Consider the following 23,862-nt stretch of genomic DNA (forward strand, 5'->3'; position numbering starts at 1 on the left):
ATAGACTAGACTATAGACTAGACTATAGACTAGACTATAGACTAGACTATAGACTAGACTATCTAGACTATAGACTAGACTATAGACTAGACTATAGACTAGACTATAAACATGCAGGCATCCTTAAGAAGTGTTTCTTTCTGTTTTCACCCGAAATTTCCAATTGACCTGTTTAGTTCCAATATATTTTTTTTGCCACTTTCTCAACCACAAGGTAAATGTGTTTGTATTTAATACGACCACTAGAACGTAAGAAAAGCCAGTTGAAAGCAGGTAGTTCTGCAAGCGAGTCATTTAATGTTTTTTTATTTTTCATTATTCCATTTTACTTCCTTTCTGTTTGCTGATTACTTGCACTTTAAACCAAATGAATATGAATGCAAGAATGAATAAAAAAGGAAACGTGAAAATGACTTATATACTTGTTGGTTGCCTGCCTGAACGCCTGCCGTGTGGCAAGCAAATGAATCATATTAGTAGTTGTGGAAAATTGCAGTCAAGAGGACGACGAGTAGTAAAACAGGCGAATGCTAAGGATAAGGATGATGATGATGATGACTTGAACTTAAATTATTGTATTAATAATGCTTGCACGCTTGGAATGATTATATGGAAATTATGGTATGTCAGTGTAAAATTGAGAGGAAAAAAAGAAGAAAAGTAAGACGACGGCATAAGACGACATAAGTAGTCTTTTAAGGAAGTTATTTTAAGTTTATTAACTGAAGAAAGTTAATGTTAAAAAATTTAACAAAATTCTTAAATAACTGGAGCAAAAAGAAAGGAAATTAAATGATTTTTTTCTTTTCTAGGGAAATTTAAAATTTTCAGATTTTCCTAAAATTTTAAAAATTCTTGATTGGTTTCTAGTCTAACTTTTCCATTGGATCTTAGATGTTTTTAGCTTAAATACTTTCGCCAATAATCTTCTTTCTTTTTTTGCTCTTTTCTATTCCCTAAATGATTGACAGATTTCTGAAGGCAGAAAATTCGTGTAACTCTTTTATCAACTACAGCATCAGCATCAAAAAAGGAATTGACATTCAATATAACCCGGTACTTATGCTACATAACCAATAACACAAAAAAACATTTGTTATTTTCCCTTTACACTCTCTCTCTCTCTGTTTTTCCTCCTTTAACCTCTTTTTAAATCTATTTACCATAGTCTATAATAAAGCTATTGTTATATAGCATACTTTGTGGCATTAAAGAGTAAGTAGCATACCTTTAGGTTATTGATATTTTCAAATGAAATTTATACAAAATTCTGTGTTTTTTTGTACACAAACAAATATTGATAAAAGCTTGAAAATTTCAAAAGGTTTTATTTTGTAAAGTATATTTAAAATTTTACCTTTTTAATTAAATGTAAAATTTATATCATAACTGTCACTAAGGTGTTTCCTTTTTAGATATTTTAAACGGTCAGAGAGGAAGTAACATGTTCATGTTGAAGTTGTTTTACTGGTTGCATGTCATTCATTGCTTAGCTTTTTAACACCATCATTAAGTTGTTTAGGTATTAGTTGTTGTTGTAGTCTTAAATTGTGAAACAATTAGAAAATTTAAATAAATTAAAACGCGACAACATGTAATTGTAGCAGAGCGATTATGGATAAACAAAAGGTCACTGAAACCACAATAATCGTCTCATGAATGTGGTCTTTGTTTCTAGGATTATTCGTAGAAGAATTAATAGGAAAGTTTTAAAAAATAGTTCAGTTCTAGTTATGTTGTTTTATATTTGCTCTTGTTCTGGTTCTATTCCAGTTCTGCCCTAGTTCTGTTCTATGTCTGTTCTAGTTCTGTTCTAGTTTGTTCTAGTTCTGTTCTAGTTCAGTTCTAGTTCAGTTCTAGTTCTATTAAAGTTCTATTCTACTTCTGTTAAAGTTCTGTTCTAGTTCAGTTCTAGTTCAGTTCTAGTTCAGTTCTAGTTCAGTTCTAGTTCAGTTCTAGTTCAGTTCTAGTTCAGTTCTAGTTCAGTTCTAGTTCAGTTCTAGTTCAGTTCTAGTTCAGTTCTAGTTCAGTTCTAGTTCAGTTCTAGTTCAGTTCTAGTTCAGTTCTAGTTCAGTTCTAGTTCTGTTCTAGTTCTGTTCTAGTTCAGTTCTAGTTCAGTTCTAGTTCAGTTCTAGTTCAGTTCTAGTTCAGTTCTAGTTCAGTTCTAGTTCAGTTCTAGTTCAGTTCTAGTTCAGTTCTAGTTCAGTTCTAGTTCAGTTCTAGTCCAGTTCTAGTTCAGTTCTAGTTCAGTTCTAGTTCAGTTCTAGTTCAGTTCTAGTTCAGTTCTAGTTCAGTTCTAGTTCAGTTCTAGTTCAGTTCTAGTTCAGTTCTAGTTCAGTTCTAGTTCAGTTCTAGTTCAGTTCTAGTTCAGTTCTAGTTCAGTTCTAGTTCAGTTCTAGTTCAGTTCTAGTTCAGTTCTAGTTCAGTTCTAGTTCAGTTCTAGTTCAGTTCTAGTTCAGTTCTAGTTCAGTTCTAGTTCAGTTCTAGTTCCGTTTTAGATCAGTTCTAGTTCAGTTCTAGTTCAGTTCTGTTCTCGTTCAGTTCTAGTTCAGTTCTAGTTCAGTTCTATTTCAGTTCTAGTTCAGTTCTAGTTCAGTTCTAGTTCAGTTCTAGTTCAGTTCTAGTTCAGTTCTAGTTCAGTTCTAGTTCAGTTTTAGATCAGTTCTAGTTCAGTTCTAGTTCAAGTTCAGTTCTAGTTCAGTTCTAGTTCAGTTCTAGTTCAGTTCTAGTTCAGTTCTAGTTCAGTTCTAGTTCAGTTCTAGTTCAGTTCTAGTTCAGTTCTAGTTCAGTTCTAGTTCAGTTCTAGTTCAGTTCTAGTTCAGTTCTAGTTTAGTTCTAGTTTAGTTCTAGTTCAGTTCTAGTTCAGTTCTAGATTAGTTCTAGTTCAGTTCTAGTTCAGTTTTAGTTCAGTTCTAGTTCAGTTCTAGTTCAGTTCTAGTTTAGTTCTAGTTCAGTTCTAGTTCAGTTCTAGTTCAGTTCTAGTTCAGTTCTAGTTCAATTCTAGTTCAGTTCTAGTTCAGTTCATTTCTAGTATAGTACAATTTTAGTTTTGTGTTAAACTATAGTTACGTGTTTATACGTAATTCAGCATTTGACTCCCCTTCAAATGTTCTTTATCTTAAGTTCCTTTTTGCTTTATTATCTAACCCATATTTATTTGCCAGTGGTTTGCTGTTGATGTTAGTGTGGGAACTCCTCGTACTCTGCCTCCTCTCGAGAGTCCTTTTATTAATACTTTTATTTGCATTTAGATTGCGTGTTTAACAATAGATTGAAGAGTGAAAATGGATTGAAATTTGTAGAAAAATAGAATAGATTTTGTGTTTATACGTTTCACTAAGATAGTTTTGTTTTGCGTGTTTGCATAATCGATTTAGACCTCTAGAGTCTAATAGCAGCACAGCCTGCCTTTTTTTATGAATTTGCTATTTTTGTGTGTTGTAATACTAATAATATTCCAAAACCCGTACATAAACACATTTCCGTTTTGGGAAAAATATTATTCATATATTTGTAGTTGTATGAATATTGCTTTCTTTTTTTCGTTATTTCTTGGCCTTTTACTTTTTTTACTAAGAAAATTCTGATAATATAGTTGAAAAGAAGCAAAGAAAAAAAATAACTTGCATTTTCTATTATGGAAAATTGCACATTCATGTTTTGTTTCTTATATGTTAAAGGTTGTGAGGTTAACTTCCTTTTTTGTGGGTGTTAGACTCCCTTAAAAGGTTATTTATTATATAAATGTTTCTTTTTCTTTTTTTGTGAGAGTTGTTTGCAAGGTTTTGAAGTTTATATTTGTAGTATACTTTTAGGCGGTTGCTTTTCTTGTTTATACATAAAACGAGGGAATAATATAATTGAAATTCTAATAAATTTTGCCAAATATATAAAACAAATTGGCAACAAAAAATGTAGCAGTTTAAGTAGAAAAAATGTTTTAGATTAAAGCCTAAAAATAGGCAACAATTCCTAAGAAAAATCTTAAATTAATTTAAGCTCATTTTTTATCTTTTAAACACAAATCCTTTTGAAATTCCTATTGTTTCCTGGTAATATCTGTAACTTTAAATATTTGTTTTATTTTTGCCAATTGTTAAAATTTGAAAGCATACCTCTAGGATTTTGTAATTACATGTAATTTCTTGTTTGATTCACCTTGTGTGTGCATTTGTAAATTATCTGTTAAATATTTTTTTGTTTATTTTAAAATAAAACACTATACAAATAATTAATTAAATAACAATTAATTTGCAAACTAAAATTTCTGTTATATAATCTCTCGCATGCTATTTGTTGTATTTAAATTAAGCATACCTTTGGGCTTGCGTTTTTTTAATTAAAATTCTTCGTATTTTATTGCTCTTTAAATAGGTAATTTTGACTGCAAATAGCTTCTTCTTTAGATTTTTTTTGCAACGTATGAGTAGCGCGAGAGAATATTTTAATTAAAATAGTATGTTTAGTGTGGCATACTTGTGGGAGGGTTATTCAAAATCAACTGAATATTAAAATTTTTAAGATATTTATTGCACTTGATGTACTTGAAACAGTGAGAAACAAAACTATAGTTTAGCTTCTGGTCTAGGATATAGTCTAGTCTATAGTATAGTCTAGTCTATAGACAAGTTTTTAGTCTAGTTTATAGCCTAGTCTATTCTAGTTTAGTCTATAGCATACTCTAGTCTATAGTCTATATTTTTGTCTATAGTCTAGTCTATTGTCTAGTCTATAATCTAGTCTATAATCTAGTCTATAATATAGCCTAGACTATAGACTAGACTATAGTCTAGTATATATTCTAAACTATAGTATAGTTTATAGTCTAGTCTTTAGTCTAGTCTATAGTCTGGTCTATAGTCTAGTCTATAGTCTAGTCTATAGTCTAGTCTATAGTCTAGTCTATAGTCTAGTCTATAGTCTAGTCTATAGTCTAGTCTACAGTCTACTCTATAGTCTAGTCTTAGTCTAGTCTTTAGTCTAGTCTATAGTCTTATCTATAGTCTAGTCTGGTGTATAGTCAAGTCTGTATTTTTGTCTATTGTCATACCTACAGTTGAATTTATAGTCTAGTCTATATGTTAGGCATAAACGTAATACCAAAATCTTAAAACTTTCAACTCCTGTCTTAAAATACATGACACATTATTTATTTATTATCCCTTGAAATATGCTCTAGTAAAAATTCAATTTATTTCGCATATCTCTTAAATAACAATTTATCTTTCTTAAAGATTATCCAAGAAAAAAAAAAGAAAACTCTGCCTCTTACACAATTTTTTCTAAATATTTTTGAAAATAAAAATTCCTAAAGAAAGCCCTAGTAAAGCCTTAACGTATGCTATAGATTTTATAGATATTTTCTTGCATTGTTCAATATGTTTAAATTGCATATAAACCACATGGTAACCTATAGATTTTCTTTTAGAATATTAAAAAAACAACAATCCTTACAAGATTGTAAAGAAGAAAGAAATTATTTGAAAATCATTTCGTTCAAATGCATGGCTGCTTGAGCCTTAAAGTATGCAATTTTCATTTTTTTTCTATTTCGCATGTTATTGAGCTAAAGATTATGCTATAAATATTTTCACAGATATTGAAATAACAATGCAATAAAACAAAAGGCAGAAAACAAATAGTGGTTGAAATAAATTGCGAACAGTAGTACAAAGTTTATACTTTCTTCTTAGCTTTTCCATAACTATAATTTACGTTTTGCTCCACTGTTCTTTGCTATGGCTGGCTTTTAAGTAATGATATTTTATTTTAGATTTCTATTCAATAAAAGTTTACTTAAAATTGTAAGACATATCTTATATTTACTTTTTTGTTGCTATTATGGTATTAAAAAACTAAAGTATACTTTTAGGGGTTTTTAGAAAGTATCTAATGTGAGAACAATATATAACGAAATTAAAACAAATGGAAGCAGTATACGTTACTAAAATTAAAAAAAATAATATACGAGACTATAGTCTAGAACTTATGCTAAATTGTACACTAGACTTTGAAATAGATTATGGACGCGACTACAGAAGAGACTGGACTATTGTAGTTCTATTTCAGCTCTTGTTTAGTTCTTATTCAGATCTTGTTAGTTTTAGTTCATTTCCAGTTCAGTTCTAGTTTAGTTCAGTTCAAGTTCATTTCTAGTTCAGTTCTAGTTCATTTCTAGTTAATTTCTAGTTCAGTTCTAGTTCAGTTCCAATTCAGTTCCAATTGTAGTTCAGTTCTGATTCAGTTCTAGTTCAGTTCTGTTCAAGTTCAATTCTAGTGCTAGTTCAGTTCTCGCTCAGTTCTAGTTCAGTTCAGTTCTAGTTCAATTCTAGTTTAGTTCTAGATCAGTTCTGTTCTTGTTCAATTCTAGTGCTAGTTCAGTTCTAGATCAGCTCTAGCTCAGTTCTAGTTCAGTTCTATTTCAATTCTAGTTCTAGTGCAGTTCTAATTCAGTTCTAGTTTAGTTCTAGTTTAGTTCTAGTTTAGTTCTAGTTTAGTTCTAGTTTAGTTCTAGTTCAGTTCTAGATCAGTTCTAGTTCAGTACTAGTTAAGTACTAGTTCAGTACTAGTTCAGTTCTAGTTCAGTTCTAGTTTTGTTCTAGTTCAGTTCTAGTTTAGTTCTAGTTCGGTTCTAGTTCAGTTGTAGATCTATTTGCTTTCGAGATCAATTCATGTTTTAAATCCATAGTTTCCTTTAATCAGAGAAGTCAAGAAAGTGTTATTTTACAAAAGCGTAGCCTATTTTTAGGCTACAACACTTACTTTGGTTTGCCTTTTGTATACTTGACATTTCTCTTTAGTAAATTGTTTGCTGCATAATTTATAAGCTATATATTTTAATAAATTGACAAATGCGCTTTATATTTGAAAAACTAAAGTAAATGTCGCCATTGAAGGCCATAAATCAACTCCCCTCCAAAAAAATAGAGGAGTTTTGGTTTTAAACGAGATGAAGGAAAAAAAGAACGAAAACAAATTGTATGACATAAATTAAGTGACATTTGAATTGCAAATGTGTTTTGTATGACATTCGACAGAAAAACATGATTTGGTTTTTAAAATGATATAAAGTTCGTCAGAAAATGCGATAAAATGATTTATAATTTCATAAATATATATAAAATGTATGAAATAAAATTGCAGTTTAAACAACAAATTAAGAGTAATAAATTAAAAGTTATACAATTTAAATTGTTATAAACTTCAAGCTTTAATATAAAGCAAAAAATATTTATTAATAACTTAAAGCATGCTTTTAGATGTTTTCACCTTTTTATAAAAAACCTTAAAAATCTTTTTATAACCTAATCCTTAGAGTATTTTTTCATTTTCATAACTTTATACTTGATCGTTTTAATACCATTTAATACAATTTAATTCCTTTCTAATTTTCTTGCTTATTAATTTCATAGCCTACCTTAAGGTGTTGGCTTATTAAGAAATCATTAAACAGTATAATCAATCTTTAGGCTATTGACCGTAAAGGTCAGCAACGGTATGTGTATTAAACAATTATAACAATTACAATTTATATCGGCTTAAATCATTATCTTTATTAATGGAATACATAAATGGAAATAAAAAACAATTAATTTTTGATATGTTATAAATTATATAACTGGCATAATTGTGTTAAAAGTCAACACGTTCTACCTTTTTTTAATATATACTTACTTTTTAGACACAATATGAAAAGGTAAAGAAACTCACACATAACAACACATATTTTAAGGGGAAAAGTTTAAGGAGTGTGTAACAGCAGTGATAAAAAATGGAAAATTAAAAAGTTCATGAAAGTTTTTCGTTAAAAAAATATTTTATTGAAAATATTCATAGAATAGAATAGACTAGATTATAGACAAGACTGTAGACTACAATATAGACAAGACTATAGACCAGAATATAGACAAGACTATAGACTAGACAATAGACTAGACTAAAGACTAGACTATAGACTAGACTATAGACTAGACTATAGACTAGACTATAGACTAGACTATAGATTAGAATATAGACGAGACTATAGACCAGACTATAGACTAGACTATAGCTAGACTATAGACTATACTACAGACAAGACTATAGACTAGACTATAGCCTAGACTAAAGACTAGACTATAGACTAGACTATTGACTACTCTATAGACTAGACTGTAGACTAGATTGTAAACTAGATTGTAGACTAGATTATAGACCAGACTATAGACTAGACTATAGACTAGACTATAGACTAGACTATATACTAGACTATAGACTAGACTATAGACTAGACTATAGACTAGACTATAGACTAGACTATAGACTAGACTATAGACTAGACTATAGACTAGACTATAGACTAGACTATAGACTAGACTAAAAACTAGACAATGGGCAAGACTATATACTAGACTAAAGATTAAACTTAGACTAGACTATAGAGTCTATAGACTAGACTATAGACCAGACTATAGACCAGACTATAGACTAGACTACAGACTAGACTACAGACTAAACTATAGACTAGAATATATAGAATATAGACTATACTATAGACTAAACTATAAACTAGACTATAGACTAAACTATAGACTAGACTAGATTACATACTAGACTGTAGACTGGACTATAGACTAGACGATAGATAAGGCTATAGATTAGACCATAGACTAGACTTTTGTCTAGACAACAGACTAGACTATAGACTAAAGTATAGGCTAGACTATATACTTAACTATAGACTACACCATATAAAAGAATACATACTAAACTAAGACTAAACTCTACTATAGATTAGATTATAGACGAAACTATAAAACGGTTTATAGACTTAAACCAAATTTTCAAAAATTTTTTCTATAAATTTAAGAAGCCTACTTTAAGGCGTAAATTATACTTTAATACTCATTTAAAGCATAACTTTGTCTTTCGTAAACATTCTTTAAATAAATGAAATAAATTTTATAATATAATTCTTAGAAAAATATATAAATACAATGCAGATGTAAATAAAAATTACTGCCTTTTTTAAAGTATAGTCTACATTAAGGATTAAAAATATTTTGATGACTAAACGAGAGTAAAATGTAAAAGGTAAATAGAAAAGGATACAAAAAGAAAAACCATAAATTCAACTACAGAAATAAAATCATACAAATATAAGAAGATTTCAAAATTTTAAACATTAAAGGCTTAGGCATATGGGAAAGCATACTTTTAGGAGGTTAAAAATGAAATATAAGTTAAATAAATAACTAAAGTTGTTATGAAACCAAAATATTAAAAGCGAATGTAATATTAAAGAAAATAATTTTATATTATTACTTTTTAAAGTTATTGAAAAAATTTATATTTCTGCACTGCCTGTCTTTAGGCTTTTCAATTGTTTTTATTTTTCTCAAAAAAAATCCTTCAATTGTGTTTACCAAATTGTTTTGACACTTTTTGCTGTTACCTACAAAACTATTTTCACTAACCAGTTGTTTGCTTTTTTGGCTCTTTTTTAATATACTCTTTATTTAAACCATCGATTATTTGCTGTTTATTGTTTTTATATAATGGCAATATGTAAAATTTATTAATAAAATATGTAATACCAACAGTAGTTTAACATATTTGTTAAACAAACTTTTTTGTTGCTAACAGTTTTTTTTCAATTTTGCTAGTTTAACTTTGTGCTCAGTTGCTGTTTTTTTCTTCGGGTTGTGCTGTTGTTTTGCTAACAATAATTGTTGCATAACCCTAGGCTAAAACGGTGAAAAGTTTATTATTTTCGTTACATTGGTTATATGGCCAAACATAAATGACTTTAGGGTCTGGCTTTGTTTGCTGTTAGTTGTTTTTAGGCTGCTTGCGTTAGGTATAGTTAGTTTTGTAATAATATAAGAAAAACAATTGCATGTTTTTGGGGGCCTAACAAACGTAACGTTAATAAAAACATAGATTTTAAACGTAGAATATAGATTAGACTATAGACAAGATTATAGACAAGACTTTAGACTAGACTATAGACTAAACTATAGACTATACTATAAACTAGACAAAAGACCAGACTATAGACCAGACTATAAACTTTACTATAGACTAGACTATAGACTAGACTATAGACTAGACCATAGACTAGACTATAGACTAGACTATAGACTAGACTATAGACTAGACTATAGACTAGACCATAGACTAGACTATAGACTAGACTATAGACTAGACTATAGACTAGACTATAGACTAGATTAGACTATAGACTAGACTATAGACTAGACTATAGACTAGACTATAGACTAGACTATAGACTAGACTATAGACTAGACTATAGACTAGACTATAGACTAGACTATAGACTAGACTATAGACTACACTATAGACTAGACTATAGACTAGACTATAGACTAGACTATAAACTAGACTATAGACTAGACTATAGACTAGACTATAGACTAGACTATAGACTAGACTATAGACTAGACTATAGACTAGACTATAGACTAGACTATAGACTAGACTATAGACTAGACTATAGACTAGACTATAGACTAGACTATAGACTAGACTATAGACTAGACTATAGACTAGACTATAGACTAGACTATAGACTAGACTATAGACTTGAGTATAGACTTGACTATAGACTAGACTATAGACCAGACTATAGACTTGACTATAGACTGGACTATACACTAGACTATAGAATAAACTATAGACAATAATATAGACTCGACTATAGACTAGACTATACACTATACTATACACTATACAATAGACTATACTATAAACTCGACTATAGACTAGACTATAGACTGGAATATAGACTAGACTATAGACAAGACTATAGACTATACTTAAGACTAGACTATAGACTAGACTATAGACTAGACTATAGACTAGACTATAGACTAGACTATAGACTAGACTATAGACTAGACTATAGACTAGACTATAGACTAGACTATAGACTAGACTATAGACTAGACTATAGACTAGACTATAGACTAGACTATAGACTAGACTATAGACTAGACTATAGACTAGACTATAGACTAGACTATAGACTAGACTATAGACTAGACTATAGACTAGACTATAGACTAGACTATAGACTAGACTATAGACTAGACTATAGACTAGACTATAGACTAGACTATAGACTAGACTATAGACTAGACTATAGATAGACTATAGACTAGACTATAGACTAGACTATAGACTAGACTATAGACTAGACTATAGACTAGACTATAGACTAGACTATAGACTAGACTATAGACTAGACTATAGACTAGACTATAGACTAGACTATAGACTAGACTATAGACTAGACTATAGACTAGACTATAGACTAGACTATAGACTAGATAGACTAGACTATTGACTACTATAGACTAGACTATAGACTAGACTATAGACTAGACTATAGACTAGACTATAGACTAGACTATAGACTAGACTATAGACTAGACTATAGACTAGACTACAGACTAGACTATAAACTAGACTATAGACTAGACTATATACTAGACTATAGAATAGACTAGACTATAGACTAGACAATAGACAATACTGTAGACTATACTATAGACTGGACTACACTATAGATATAGGCTAGACGAAAGATTTGGATTTAAAATATATATTTATAATAAATTGTTTATGGTTTTACTTTTAAGTTTGAAAAAAAGTTTCTAAAATTAAAATAAAATTCGTATATAAAAAATTGTTAATATTTTATTTAAATCCTTTAATTTTATTTCTTTTTTTTCTGACAACCTTTTCAGCTTAACGCTTTTCTTAAGGGATTGCTATTGTTTTCTTGATAATAAAATTCCTTAACTAGTTTTTCACACACAATTTTTGACACGTTAGTTTTCTTTAAGCTAAAATAAACTTTGTTTTTTTCTTACATCTCTCCCGGCAAACATTTGTCTCAATATCTAAAGCTGTTTTTTTCATACTCTCTATTTTTTACTGTCAAACTGTAAAATATTTATTTGTTTGCCTTTGCCAGACATTACCAAGTAATCTCTACCTTATATAGGTTCTGTTAACATCATAGTGAAAGAAAAAGGAGGGGGGAAATACTTTCATTTAAACTTTGAAGAAAATGTGTCATCTTGTGGAAACCTTCTTTTTGGGTTTCTGAATTTGTAAGGGTAAAAAAAATAAACCCCCTTCTCTCTCTCTAAACTTTTGTTATTAAATTTGATTTTTATTATTATAACTTAAAGTTGTTTGGATGTTAGTAAATAAGGGTATTAGAGGAAATTTTCCTCGTTTTTTTCGTGAAGTGTCAGCAAAAGTGCTTTAAGTGTTAAAATAAATTAACAATTATAGCTTAAAGTTGAAAATTTGTAGCAATTTTTTGGTATTTGACTGATAGCAATTTAATGGTTTATTTGTTTTATTAGTTGAGGTTTTTTTCAAAATGTGATGATTTTTTGTGCCTAAAGACAAGGGCATGGAATAACTAAAAGTAAAGCATAACTTAAGGCGAATCAGAAAAATGGTTAGTTAGTTATATATATGAAGTTGGTTAGATAATCAGTTAGTGAGATAGTTAGTAAGTTACAAAGATAGTTAGATAAACAGATAGATAGATAGATAGATAGATAGATAGATAGATAGATAGATAGATAGATAGATAGATAAATAGATAGATAGATAGACAGATAGATAGATAGATAGATAGATAGATAGATAGATAGATAGATAGATAGATAGATAGATAGATAGATAGATAGATAGATAGATAGATAGATAGATAGATAGATAGATAGATAGATAGATAGATAGATATATAGATAGATAGATAGATAGATAGATAGATAGATAGATAGATAGATAGATAGATAGATAGATAAATAAATAGATAGATAGACAGATAGATAGAAAGAAAGATAAATAGGCAAATAGTTAGTTAATTATAACTGGTCTGTAGTCTAGTCTACAGTCTGGTCTATAGTCTAGTCTATAGTCTAGTCTATAGTCTAGTCTATAGTCTAGTCTATAGTCTAGTCTATAGTCTAGTCTATAGTCTAGTCTATAGTCAAGTCTATAGTCTAGTCTATAGTCTAGTCTATAGTGTAGTCTATAGTCTAGTCTATAGTCTAGTCTATAGTCTAGTCTATAGTCTAGTCTATAGTCTAGTCTATAGTCTATAGTCCAGTCTATAGTCTAGTCTATAGTCTAGTCTATATTCCAGTCTTTAGTCAGTCTATAGTCAAGTCTACAGTCTATATTGTCTATAGTCTAGTCTATAGTTTAGTCTATAGCCTAGTCTACAGTCTAGTCTATGGTCTAGTCTTAAGTCTATTCTATAGTCTGGTCTATAGTCTAGTCTTTAGTCTAGTATATAGCTTTGTCTATAGTCTAGCCTATGGTCTATAGTATAATCTATAGTCTAGTATATAGTTTATTCTATAGTCAAGTCTATGGTCTAGCCTACAGTCTAGTATAAAGTGTAGTCTATTAACTAGTGTAGTTTTTGTTTTGTCTAGTATATGGTCTAATCTATAGTCTTGTCTAGATCCTAGAGTAGACTCTAGTATATTGTCTAGTCTATTGTTTAGTAAAAACTTTAGTTTCTAGTCATAGTCTCGTCTTTAGTCTGTAAACTAGTCTATACTTTAGTGTTGAAAGTTTAATTTATACATTAGTCTTTAGTATAGTTTATCGTCTAATGTAAAGTCTAGTATATAGAGCAGTCCATTGTCTGTAGACTAGTCTATAGTCTAGTCTGTGTAGTCTAGTGTAGTTTATAGTCTAGTCTTTAGATTAGCCTTTTAGCTATAAGAATAAATAAAAATGAAGTCAATGTTTTTTTATATATTTTTTTATTGTTTATTTTAAAATTTATTAAAAGTTTTATCATTTCCTTTCATTAGATTTTCTTAAACCTCAAATATTTAGTTGGTAAAATAAATTTCGTTTTTTTAATATTTCCGGTTTTATTAGTTCTTTTGACATTCTCTCTTAATAATAAATTAGCTTTAATTAAAAACTTTATTGCTATAACAAACCAATTACATGGATTTTAATTTAAATTTACCTTTCCTCATCTTTATTATTTTTTGCTCTACCAAACTTTAATGTTTGATATGTTATGCTGTAGTGCTTAACATCCTACCCGGTTTGTAGTATAATTTGTTATTCCCTCCACTTTCTTCTCGTAGATATAGACTTTGCCACAAATTTTAATGTTATATCCCAGTTGTGCCAATTTCCCGCACAACCACATTAATTAAAACGTAACAACCATTATAAAACAATGTTTGAAATTTTTTTATAATCATTACTCTATTTTTAAACATACAAGGATAATTTGTGTAAAGGAAAATAAAAACTTGGTAATACCAAAGGATATCTCAGCGACCATGTCCCCTGGAGCTAATTTAATTTGAGAATCTTTTAAAAAGTGCTTGTCAGCCAAACTAACAAGACAATTTACTATAATGTGAATATTTCCCTTACTGTATACAATTATGTCTACTAGGTTACAATAAAGTGGCAATTGATTTAATAATGATCTTTGGAATTTGTTATAGTCCCTTTTAGAACTACTGGGTGTTATTTTTTCTTAAACATACAATAACTTGAGTATTTTAAATAAGTGTAGTGAGTGGTTGTACGAAATTGTATATAAGTTTAGCATACTTTTAGGTATAATTTCTAGACATTGTTGTTATTTTAAAGGCAACATATGATTCAAAGTGTTTCCTTACTGACTCACTTTATTTACAAAGTTTTTAAAACAAATCTGACATTTTTTTTAATTTAAAAACCTAAAAACAAAAATCAAGCATTAAACAAATAAAAGTAAGATTTTAAAAGCAACATATATTTACTAGCTTAATACTTGTTTTATTTAAATGCTTCAAAAATATTTCACACTTAATTCATACTTAAAATACTACTAAACCAAATTCTTGTTTTTTTTCTGTTTAGAAAAAACATCGCCCCTTTAAATATGCAACACTATTTCTATAACTGTTAACAAGCTGTTAAGGTTATAAATAGCAAACAAATTTTTATATACATTTTCATATTTAGACTAACATAATAGTTGAAATTTTTCTATTTAAAACTACCAAGTGTTAAACAACTTTTCTATTCTATTTCCCCCCAAAAGTATGCCAACAAATTTGTTGCTACATTATTTTGTTTTTTTTTAATTAAAAACAGTGTGATATTTTGGAAAAATTAAACAGAATGAGAACAAATTTATTTAAAACTAGATTTTTAATTAAAAAAAAAAACAACAATTAAAAAACTATTCAAAATAATGAAAATTTTGTTTTTTGTTTAAGGAAATTAAATAAATATTTTAAATTTCATCTAGTCTATAGTCTTGTCTATATTCTAGAATATATTCTACTCTAAGTCTAGTCTATATTCTAGTATACAGTCTAGTCTATAGTCTAATCTATAGTCTACTCTATAGTCTAGTTTATAGTCTAGTCTACAGTCTACTCTATAGTCTAGTCTATAGTCTAGTCTATAGTCTAGTCTATAGTCTAGTCTATAGTCTAGTCTATAGTCTAGTCTATAGTCTAGTCTAGTCTATAGTCTAGTCTATAGTCTAGTCTAGTCTATAGTCTAGTCTATAGTCTAGTCTAGTCTATAGTCTAGTCTATAGTCTAGTCTATAGTCTAGTCTATAGTCTTGTCTATAGTCTAGTCTATAGTCTAGTCTATAGTCTAGTCTATAGTCTAGTCTATAGTCTAGTCTATAGTCTAGTCTATAGTCTAGTCTATAGTCTAGTCTATAGTCTAGTATATAGTCTAGTCTATAGTCTAGTCTATAGTCTAGTCTATAGTCTAGTCTATAGTCTAGTCTATAGTCTAGTCTATAGTCTGGTCTATAGTCTGGTCTATAGTCTATAGTCTAGTCTATAGTCTAGTCTATAGTCTAGTTATATTCCTATCTATATTCCTATTTATAGTCTTGTCTATATTCTAGACTATAGTCTACTCTAAGTCTAGTCCTTAGTCTAGTCTACAGTCTACTCTATAGTCTAGTCTATAGTCTAGTCTATAGTCTATAGTCTAGTCTATAGTCTATAGTCTAGTCTATAGTCTAGTCTATAGTCTAGCCTATAGTGTAGTCTATAGTATAGTCCATAGTCTTTAGTATAGTCCATAGTCTACTCTATAGTCTATTCCATCGTCTTGTCTATATTCTAGACTATAGTCTAGTCTATAATCTAGTCTATAGTATATACTATGGTCTAGTCTATTGTCTAGTTTATCATTTAGTCTATATTTTAGTGTATACCTTAGACTATACTATATCTAGTCTATAGTCTAGTTTATAATCTAGTTTATAATCTAGTTTATGGTATAGTCAGATCTATAGCCTATCCACTAGTCTAGTCTATAATAGAGTATATAGATTTATCTTTAAAGTAGTCTATAATCTAGTTTATAAAGCGTTTAATAATTTTAAAAGCATTTGAAGAAGTTTTTTATAAGTTACTTCATACCTTTATATTTCCTCCTCCCCTTTCCAAAATTAAGGTAACCCTCCTAACAATTATATATTTAGGATTTTGCTCACGTTTTTCTATCCAAAAAACTACCAAAATTTCCAGCAAAAAGGTTTGGCTGCAAAATAAGAAAAAACATTATTGGACATACATACATATGTATGTATTGGCCGCCAGCAAAATTTGTAATAATTTTATTATTTTTTATAACTTAAACTAAACTACAAATTGTTACACAATATCTCAATAGAAAAACATTTATTGCACACAAATCCTCAGTTCAATATTTAACAATATAACTTACCACCAAAAATATATATATATATATATATAAACAGTAAGACTTCAATATTCATAGCATACTTTTAGGCAGCCATCACTTCATAAGCAGCAAAAAGTATTGATCATACGTTTTTTTTTTTCTTTTGGTAGTTATAAATTTTCATCACGTTTCTTAAACATTTACCAAAACATACCATCCGCATACAGTTATTGAAGCGGAAAACTTTTTATTTTAAAACTGTTTAACAAATGTAAAAGTTAAAACCGTGTATTTAATAACAACAACCCTAAATGTAGTCTATGGAAAAAACCAAAGTCAACAATAACAGTCATCACTTCACTCATGTAGAATTGGATGGCAGACCGTCTAGTAAATGATACCCGCTAACTAAATGTGTCAACGAAATCGATTTATAAACTTGTGCAAAATTATATTGAAACATTTCAACAAAATTAAAAAAATCTTTACTACTACGCCTACCAAAAAAAATAAATAGAAGATTTTAATTTAAGACAAGGTAAAAGTTTTTGGAGTTCGTTTCCTAGAATTTTATTTGGTAAACAAGATCTAGTTTGTTTTTAAATCGATTTTTTGACTTTAAATAAACTGTTAAAAGAAGACTTTTTTGGAATATAAAAAGAAAAAAATATGTTTTTGTGTGATTTAAAGATTTATGATAAGAAATAAATAAAAGAGTCTGGATAAGTAGGAATTGAAATGAATGAAATTAAAAGTGAAAGGAAAATCATTAAACCATAAGAACCACAACAACAAAACTAGAGCATACTTTCAGGGAAACAAATGAAAACAATTTCACAATGAACGAGAAGTGAACTAGAACTGTACGAGAACTAAATAAGACCAGAACTAGAACAGTACTAGAACAGAACTAAAACAGACCTAGAACAGATCTAGAACAGATCTAGAACAGAACTGGAACAGAACTGGAACTAGAACAGAACTAAAACCGAACTAGAACATAACTAGAACAGAACTAGAACAGAATTAGAACAGAACAAGAACAGAACTAAAACAGAACTAGAACAGAACTAGAACAGATCTAGAACAGAACTAGAACAGAACTAGAACAGAACTAGAACAGAACTAGAACAGAACTAGAACAGAACTAGAACAGAACTAGAACAGAACTAGAACAGAACTAGAACAGAACTAGAACAGAACTAGAACAGAACTAGAACAGAACCAGAACAGAATTAGAACAGTCTAGAACAGAACTAGAACAGAACTAGAACAGAACTAGAACAGAACTAGAACATAACTAGAACAGAACTAGAACTAGAGCAGAACTAGAACAGAACTAGAACGGACCTAGAACATATCTAGAACAGAAATAGAACAGAAATATAACAGAACTAGAGCAGAACTAGAACAAAACTAGAATTTAACTAGAAGTCAGATCAGAACTAGAACAAAGCTTGAACAATACTGGAACAAAACTAAAACAGAACTAGAACATAACTAGAACAAAACTAGAACAGAACTAGAACAGAACTAGAACTGAACTAGAACTGAACTAGAACTGAACTAGAACTGAACTAGAACGGAACTAGAACGGAACTAGAACAGAACTAGAACAGAACTGGAATAGAACTAGATCAGAAGAAGAACTGAAATGGAACAGAATAGTGAATTAGAATTGAACTAAAACAGATTCAATTAGCTATACGTTTTTCCTTTGCCTGAAAGTAGACTTTAGATTTTTACTTTCCTATGCCCCTAAAAGTATACAGTTTATCACTTGTCTGTTAATGGTTTAATTTAACTTGTTCTTGGTGACAATTTTATTTTGATTGAGACTAATTTTAGACATTTTTTGATTTATTTACAAAAGAAACAAATAACAACAAAAAGAAAAAAGTTATTGTTTGCTATAGGTAACCAAGTTAGTATATTAAAGAAAATAATGCTATACTTTTAGGCTTATATTTAGTCTATGGAGAATTTACTGAAAAAAAAACACAATTTAACGAGCTTAAACATTTAACAAAGTTTATTTATGAACAAGTCGAAAAATTTTGTTTTATAAGAACATAAATCAAATTTTAAAATCAGTAGTTAAGGGAATTTAAATTTATGGAAAATTTAAAAAAAAAATAAATATATAAATTTTTAAGGTCACCTGTTAAAGAATTTTAAATATGATGCAATTTATTTATAAACAAGAGGAGGGAAAGTGTGTAAGAACAGGTCTTGAGTCAGAGATAGATGATGACGTTAACATAGTTTAGAATATTGCTGCTGCTTAATGATAATAATGATATTGTGATAATGACGTTTACCTATTAAAAGTGGCTAAACGTGTGTCATCAAACTGTGTTAATGTTGCCATCACCTTGACAAAGGTGTGTCGCTTGCCCTTTGTTGTTGTTGCTGTTGCTATTTGTATGCCTCACTTGCTAAAGCTTCCTCGATATGGTTTAGAAGGTCTGTACGATGTCTTTTGGCGAGGGGGCTGAAGAGGATGTTGTTATAGTTGGTATTGCTATAAAATGTTTTATATGGCCCCTTTAAATATTAAAATCGATTGTTTGTGTTTTTTTTCTTGTTCTATAATATTTTTGTATGCGTCTTTAAAGGTTTTGGTTTTTTTGCTTCGTTGCCTTTAAGTAAAAAATACCATTAAACCAAAGTTTGACGCACGCACCCTGGTCATTGTATTTTCTTAGTTTTTTTTATTTATTTATTTTTTTTTTTGTTCCTGTTTTGTGGCAATATTACTTTGATTCTTTTATGTAATTTTGTTGCTAAGAATTTGAAATTTCTTTTCGTTTTCGTCATTTTATTAAGAATGTTGTGTGTTTTTATTAAAGTGTTTGTTGTTTGATTTTATGATTATTTTTACTTTAGAGATTTCTTTGTTGCTTCAATAACGATGTTGTAAAAATTTATACAATTTTCCTTCATCACATTTTATTTAGTTGTTTTCTGTGGCTCTCTGTGTAGTTAGCACCTGGGGACTAATTAATGGTATCATTTACTGCTCTGTTTTTTGTTCCTTGTTCTATGACATTTCTAAGGGTTTTCTTGGCCTTAAAATAAGGAGCCTTTAGCTGAGTACCTACTTTCAGTGGTAACACAAAAAAAAAACAGGCCTTGTAATAGATGATGTCATTTAATGAAAAGGTATAACAATATCGATGTCTAAATATATTTGGTCAAAGATTTATTTATTTAGATTTATTTAAGGGGTTGGGTTTTTGAAGTATGACAAACAGGGTCATACGAAAGCAACAAGGTTATTTAGGGTAAAACGACACAGCTTGATGTATTTCCTTTACTATTTTTTAAGGTAACTAATGGTCATTGCAAAAAAATAAATAAACCAGGACTTAACAACTCTTAAACTAATCAGAAAAGGTAATAAAAATGTAACAAACTGAAACGAAGAGAAAAATGGAAGCACTGCCTAAAAATAGATTACAAAATTTAGCTGTTTACATTTAGAAAGCAAGAGATTTACAACACCTTTTAGATACCCACTAAATATAAATAATTAAGGTACTTAAACCTATTTAAATAAAAGAAAATAAATTTTCTTTATATTAAGTAAAGTAGGCAACTAAAAGTAGGCAATACAAATTGCTGTCAACAACAAAAGGTGGAAAAACTAACTAACAATTCTTAATTAGCAAAAAAACTGGACTATAGACCAGACCATAGAACTAGATTACACATTAGACTATAGACTAGTCTATAGACAAGACTTTAGACTAGACTACAGACTAGACTATAGACTAGACTATAGACTAGACTATAGACTAGACTATAGACTAGACTATAGACTAGACTATAGACTAGACTATAGACTAGACTATAGACTAGACTATAGACTAGACTATAGACTAGACTATAGACTAGACTATAGACTAGACTATAGACTAGACTATAGACTAGACTATAGACTAGACTATAGACTAGACTATAGACTAGACTATAGACTAGACTATAGACTAGACTATAGACTAGACTATAGACTAGACTATAGACTAGATTATAGACTAGACTATAGACTAGACTATAGACTAGACTGTAGACTAGACAATAGACTAGAGTATAGACTAACCTATCGACTAGACTAGACAAAAGCATAGACTATAGATTAGACTATGGGCTAGACTATAGACTAGACAAAAGACTAGACTTAAGACTAGATTATAGACTAGACTAAAGACTAGACTATAGATCAGACTAAAGTCTAGACTACAGACTATACTATAGACTATACAAAAGCATAAACTATAGATTAGACTATGGGCTAGACTATAAACTAGACAAAAGACTAGACTTTAGACTAGACTAAAGACTACACTATATGCTATAGACTACACTATATGCTAGGCTAGACTATAGACTAGACTATGGACTAGACAATAGACTGGACTATAGACTAGACTAAAGACAAGACTATAGACTAGACTATAGACTAGACTATAGACTAGACTATAGACTAGACTAAAGACTAGACTATAGACTAGACTATGGACTAGACTAAAGACTAGACTATAGACTAGACTAAAGACTAGACTAAAGACTAGACTAAAGACTAGACTATAGACTAGACCATAAACTAAACTACAGACCAGACAATATACTAGATTATAGGCTAGACTAGAATATAAACTAGAGTGCAGAGTACTTTGTAGACTAGAATATAAACTAGATTATAGACTAGACTATTGAGTAGAGTATAGGCTAGACTAGACAATGGACTAGACTATATAATAGGTTATTAACTATACTATAGACTAGACTGTTGGCTAGACTTTAGTCTACACTGTAGAATAATTTTTTGACTAGAAAATGGACTGGTATGTACATAAGAGTAGACTTTGAATTTGACTATTCTTTTGACTTTACAAATTTTACATTTAAAATTTATACTTTTCAAATCAAGCTTTTTCAATTATTTCTTAATTATTTAAATAGATATTTTACATTTAATTTTTTTTAATGCATTTAATTTATATTAAATTTATGTTCTCTTTCTTTTCAGGTAAGTTTTAAAAATTTCGTCATTAAAGTATCTTAACTAAGGTAATTTAATAAAAATTTATTGCAACACTAAAGCAAAGCCTACAACTAGGGTAATATTCAAATATTTACCTAGTCAATTCATAACCTTAACATTAAATTAAATGTTCACAGATAAAATAAAATAATTGTAAAACAAATAAGACAACTTTGCCTTATAGTGAAATTTTCGTATTTATAACAAACATTCGAAATATTTACTTCTTAATGTTCTATTTCAAATAAAGTCATAAAAATCTATATTGACACTGCAATATTTAAAAAGAAAATCCCCTAAATCTTCTGTACAAATCTCTGTGAATATCCTAACCGCTTAAAGTCTTATAATATAGTCTACTTTAGGGCTAAACACTTTAGCAGGGAAATACGTTTAGCACCCATAATTCTATAAAGAAAAACATTCAATATAAATATCCTGCTGAAGTTTATTTCCACTTTAAACTGTCTTAAATTCAGCCTAAAAGTATAATACAATTTAATATTTATATTTTCCCTTAAGCTATGCTTTACTTTTTTTTTTGCTCAGTTTTATAAAATTTTTAAACATTATGTTTATTTTTTTTTTACTTTTTTGCACTGAATACTAAATAAAAAAAATAAATAAAACGAGCAGAAAACATCATTTATATGACACCTCCAATATTTATTTGTATGCCAGTGGAGGTGTACGTATGTGTGTGTATGTATGTGTCTGTGTGTTGTTGATATTGTCATATTTAATAAATTCCATGTAACACATACCATTTTATTGATTTTGTAGGTGAATATTTACACAACGTGTTTGTGTATTTGTTGTTGTTGTTTTTTACAACAATTTTTATTATGTCTTTCAGAGCATACTTTTGAGGGCACAAAATATATTTAGTTTGACATAACAACGTTTCACTCTACTAACTTTATACTTTAGCTATAGATTTAAACGAAAATCATGTTAACCAGCTTAAGCTTAAGTTCTATTTGCTATCTTAGGGTATTTCACAATTCGTTTTGAATTGTAATATTTAACTATACGTTTATATCTTTTACATATTATAGACCTTTTGGTATTTCACCTATAATTTCATTTTTGTTTTCCTTTATCACATAGTAAACACATCCTTCTCTAGCAAACAGTATTAAACTGACAACTCAGACATCACACCCACCCTTCCTCGTACAGGATAACAGAAAAATACCATCAGACAAAAATTATTATTCATCGAATAAATGACTGAATGAAAAGAACATGTAAAATGCAAATTTCAATGGAATTTTTTTTCCTATTTTTCTTTGTTGATTTTTGTAAGACCATACAAACGCAATTAGGGAATGGCAAAGTAGTAGACGGATAAATTTAAAAGCGAAAATACTGCCTAAAATATTTAGCAAAATTGAAATATCTAAACAGAAGCATTTTGACAGTGACATAGACAGTAAGAGATATTGATAATTTGAAAATAATTAGACAGAAATGAAAACGATGTGAAAGTGTTTAAAAACCCAAAATGGTAGAAAGGATTAGTCATAAACCCGACAAGATCATATAAAATAAACATTAGTTAATATGATTGATTTTACATACTAAAGACCACACTATAGTCAAGACAGCTTTAATCCAGGAACTATAAATACATAGTTTAAAAATTTATTTGTTCGAAAATATAAATCAATTAGAACTAAACACAACAGAACAGAACAAAAACAGAACTAGAACAAAACTAAAACAAAACTAGAACAGAACTACAACAGAACTAGAACAGAACTAGAACAGAACAGAACTAGAACAGAACTAGAACAGAACTTGAACAGAACTAGAATAGAACTAGAATAGAACTAGAACAGAACTAGAGTTAAACTGAACTAGAGTTAAACTGAACTAGAACTGAACTAGAACATAACTAGAACATAACTAGAACAGAACTAGAACATAACTAGAACATAACTAGAACATAACTAGAACAGAACTAGAACAGAACTAGAATAGAACTAAAACAAAACTAGAACAGAACTAGAACTGAACTAGAACAGAACTAGAACAGAACTAGAACAGAACTAGAACAGAACTAGAACAGAACTAGAACAGAACTAGAAC

General features: G+C 29.0%; 1 protein-coding gene across 4 annotated transcripts in view; it reads left to right on the forward strand.

Moving 5' to 3' along the window:
* LOC111683379 (signal transducer and activator of transcription B-like) overlaps positions 1-23,862 on the forward strand; it is a 158,485-nt gene that overhangs the window by 112,535 nt on the left and 22,088 nt on the right. For 3 of the 4 annotated variants that reach the window (XM_046952782.1, XM_046952783.1, XM_046952784.1), the window contains one exon: positions 21,754-21,804. The exons of the other annotated variant lie outside the window; for it this stretch is intronic. In XM_046952782.1, the coding sequence (XP_046808738.1) occupies positions 21,754-21,789 (36 nt within the window). In that variant the 3' untranslated portion in view covers positions 21,790-21,804. Of the gene's footprint in view, positions 1-21,753; positions 21,805-23,862 lie in introns of those variants that run through there. 4 annotated transcript variants of the gene reach the window in all.

The sequence above is a fragment of the Lucilia cuprina genome, chromosome 5 (genome assembly GCF_022045245.1).
Source record: "Lucilia cuprina isolate Lc7/37 chromosome 5, ASM2204524v1, whole genome shotgun sequence".
NCBI lineage: Eukaryota > Metazoa > Arthropoda > Insecta > Diptera > Calliphoridae > Lucilia > Lucilia cuprina.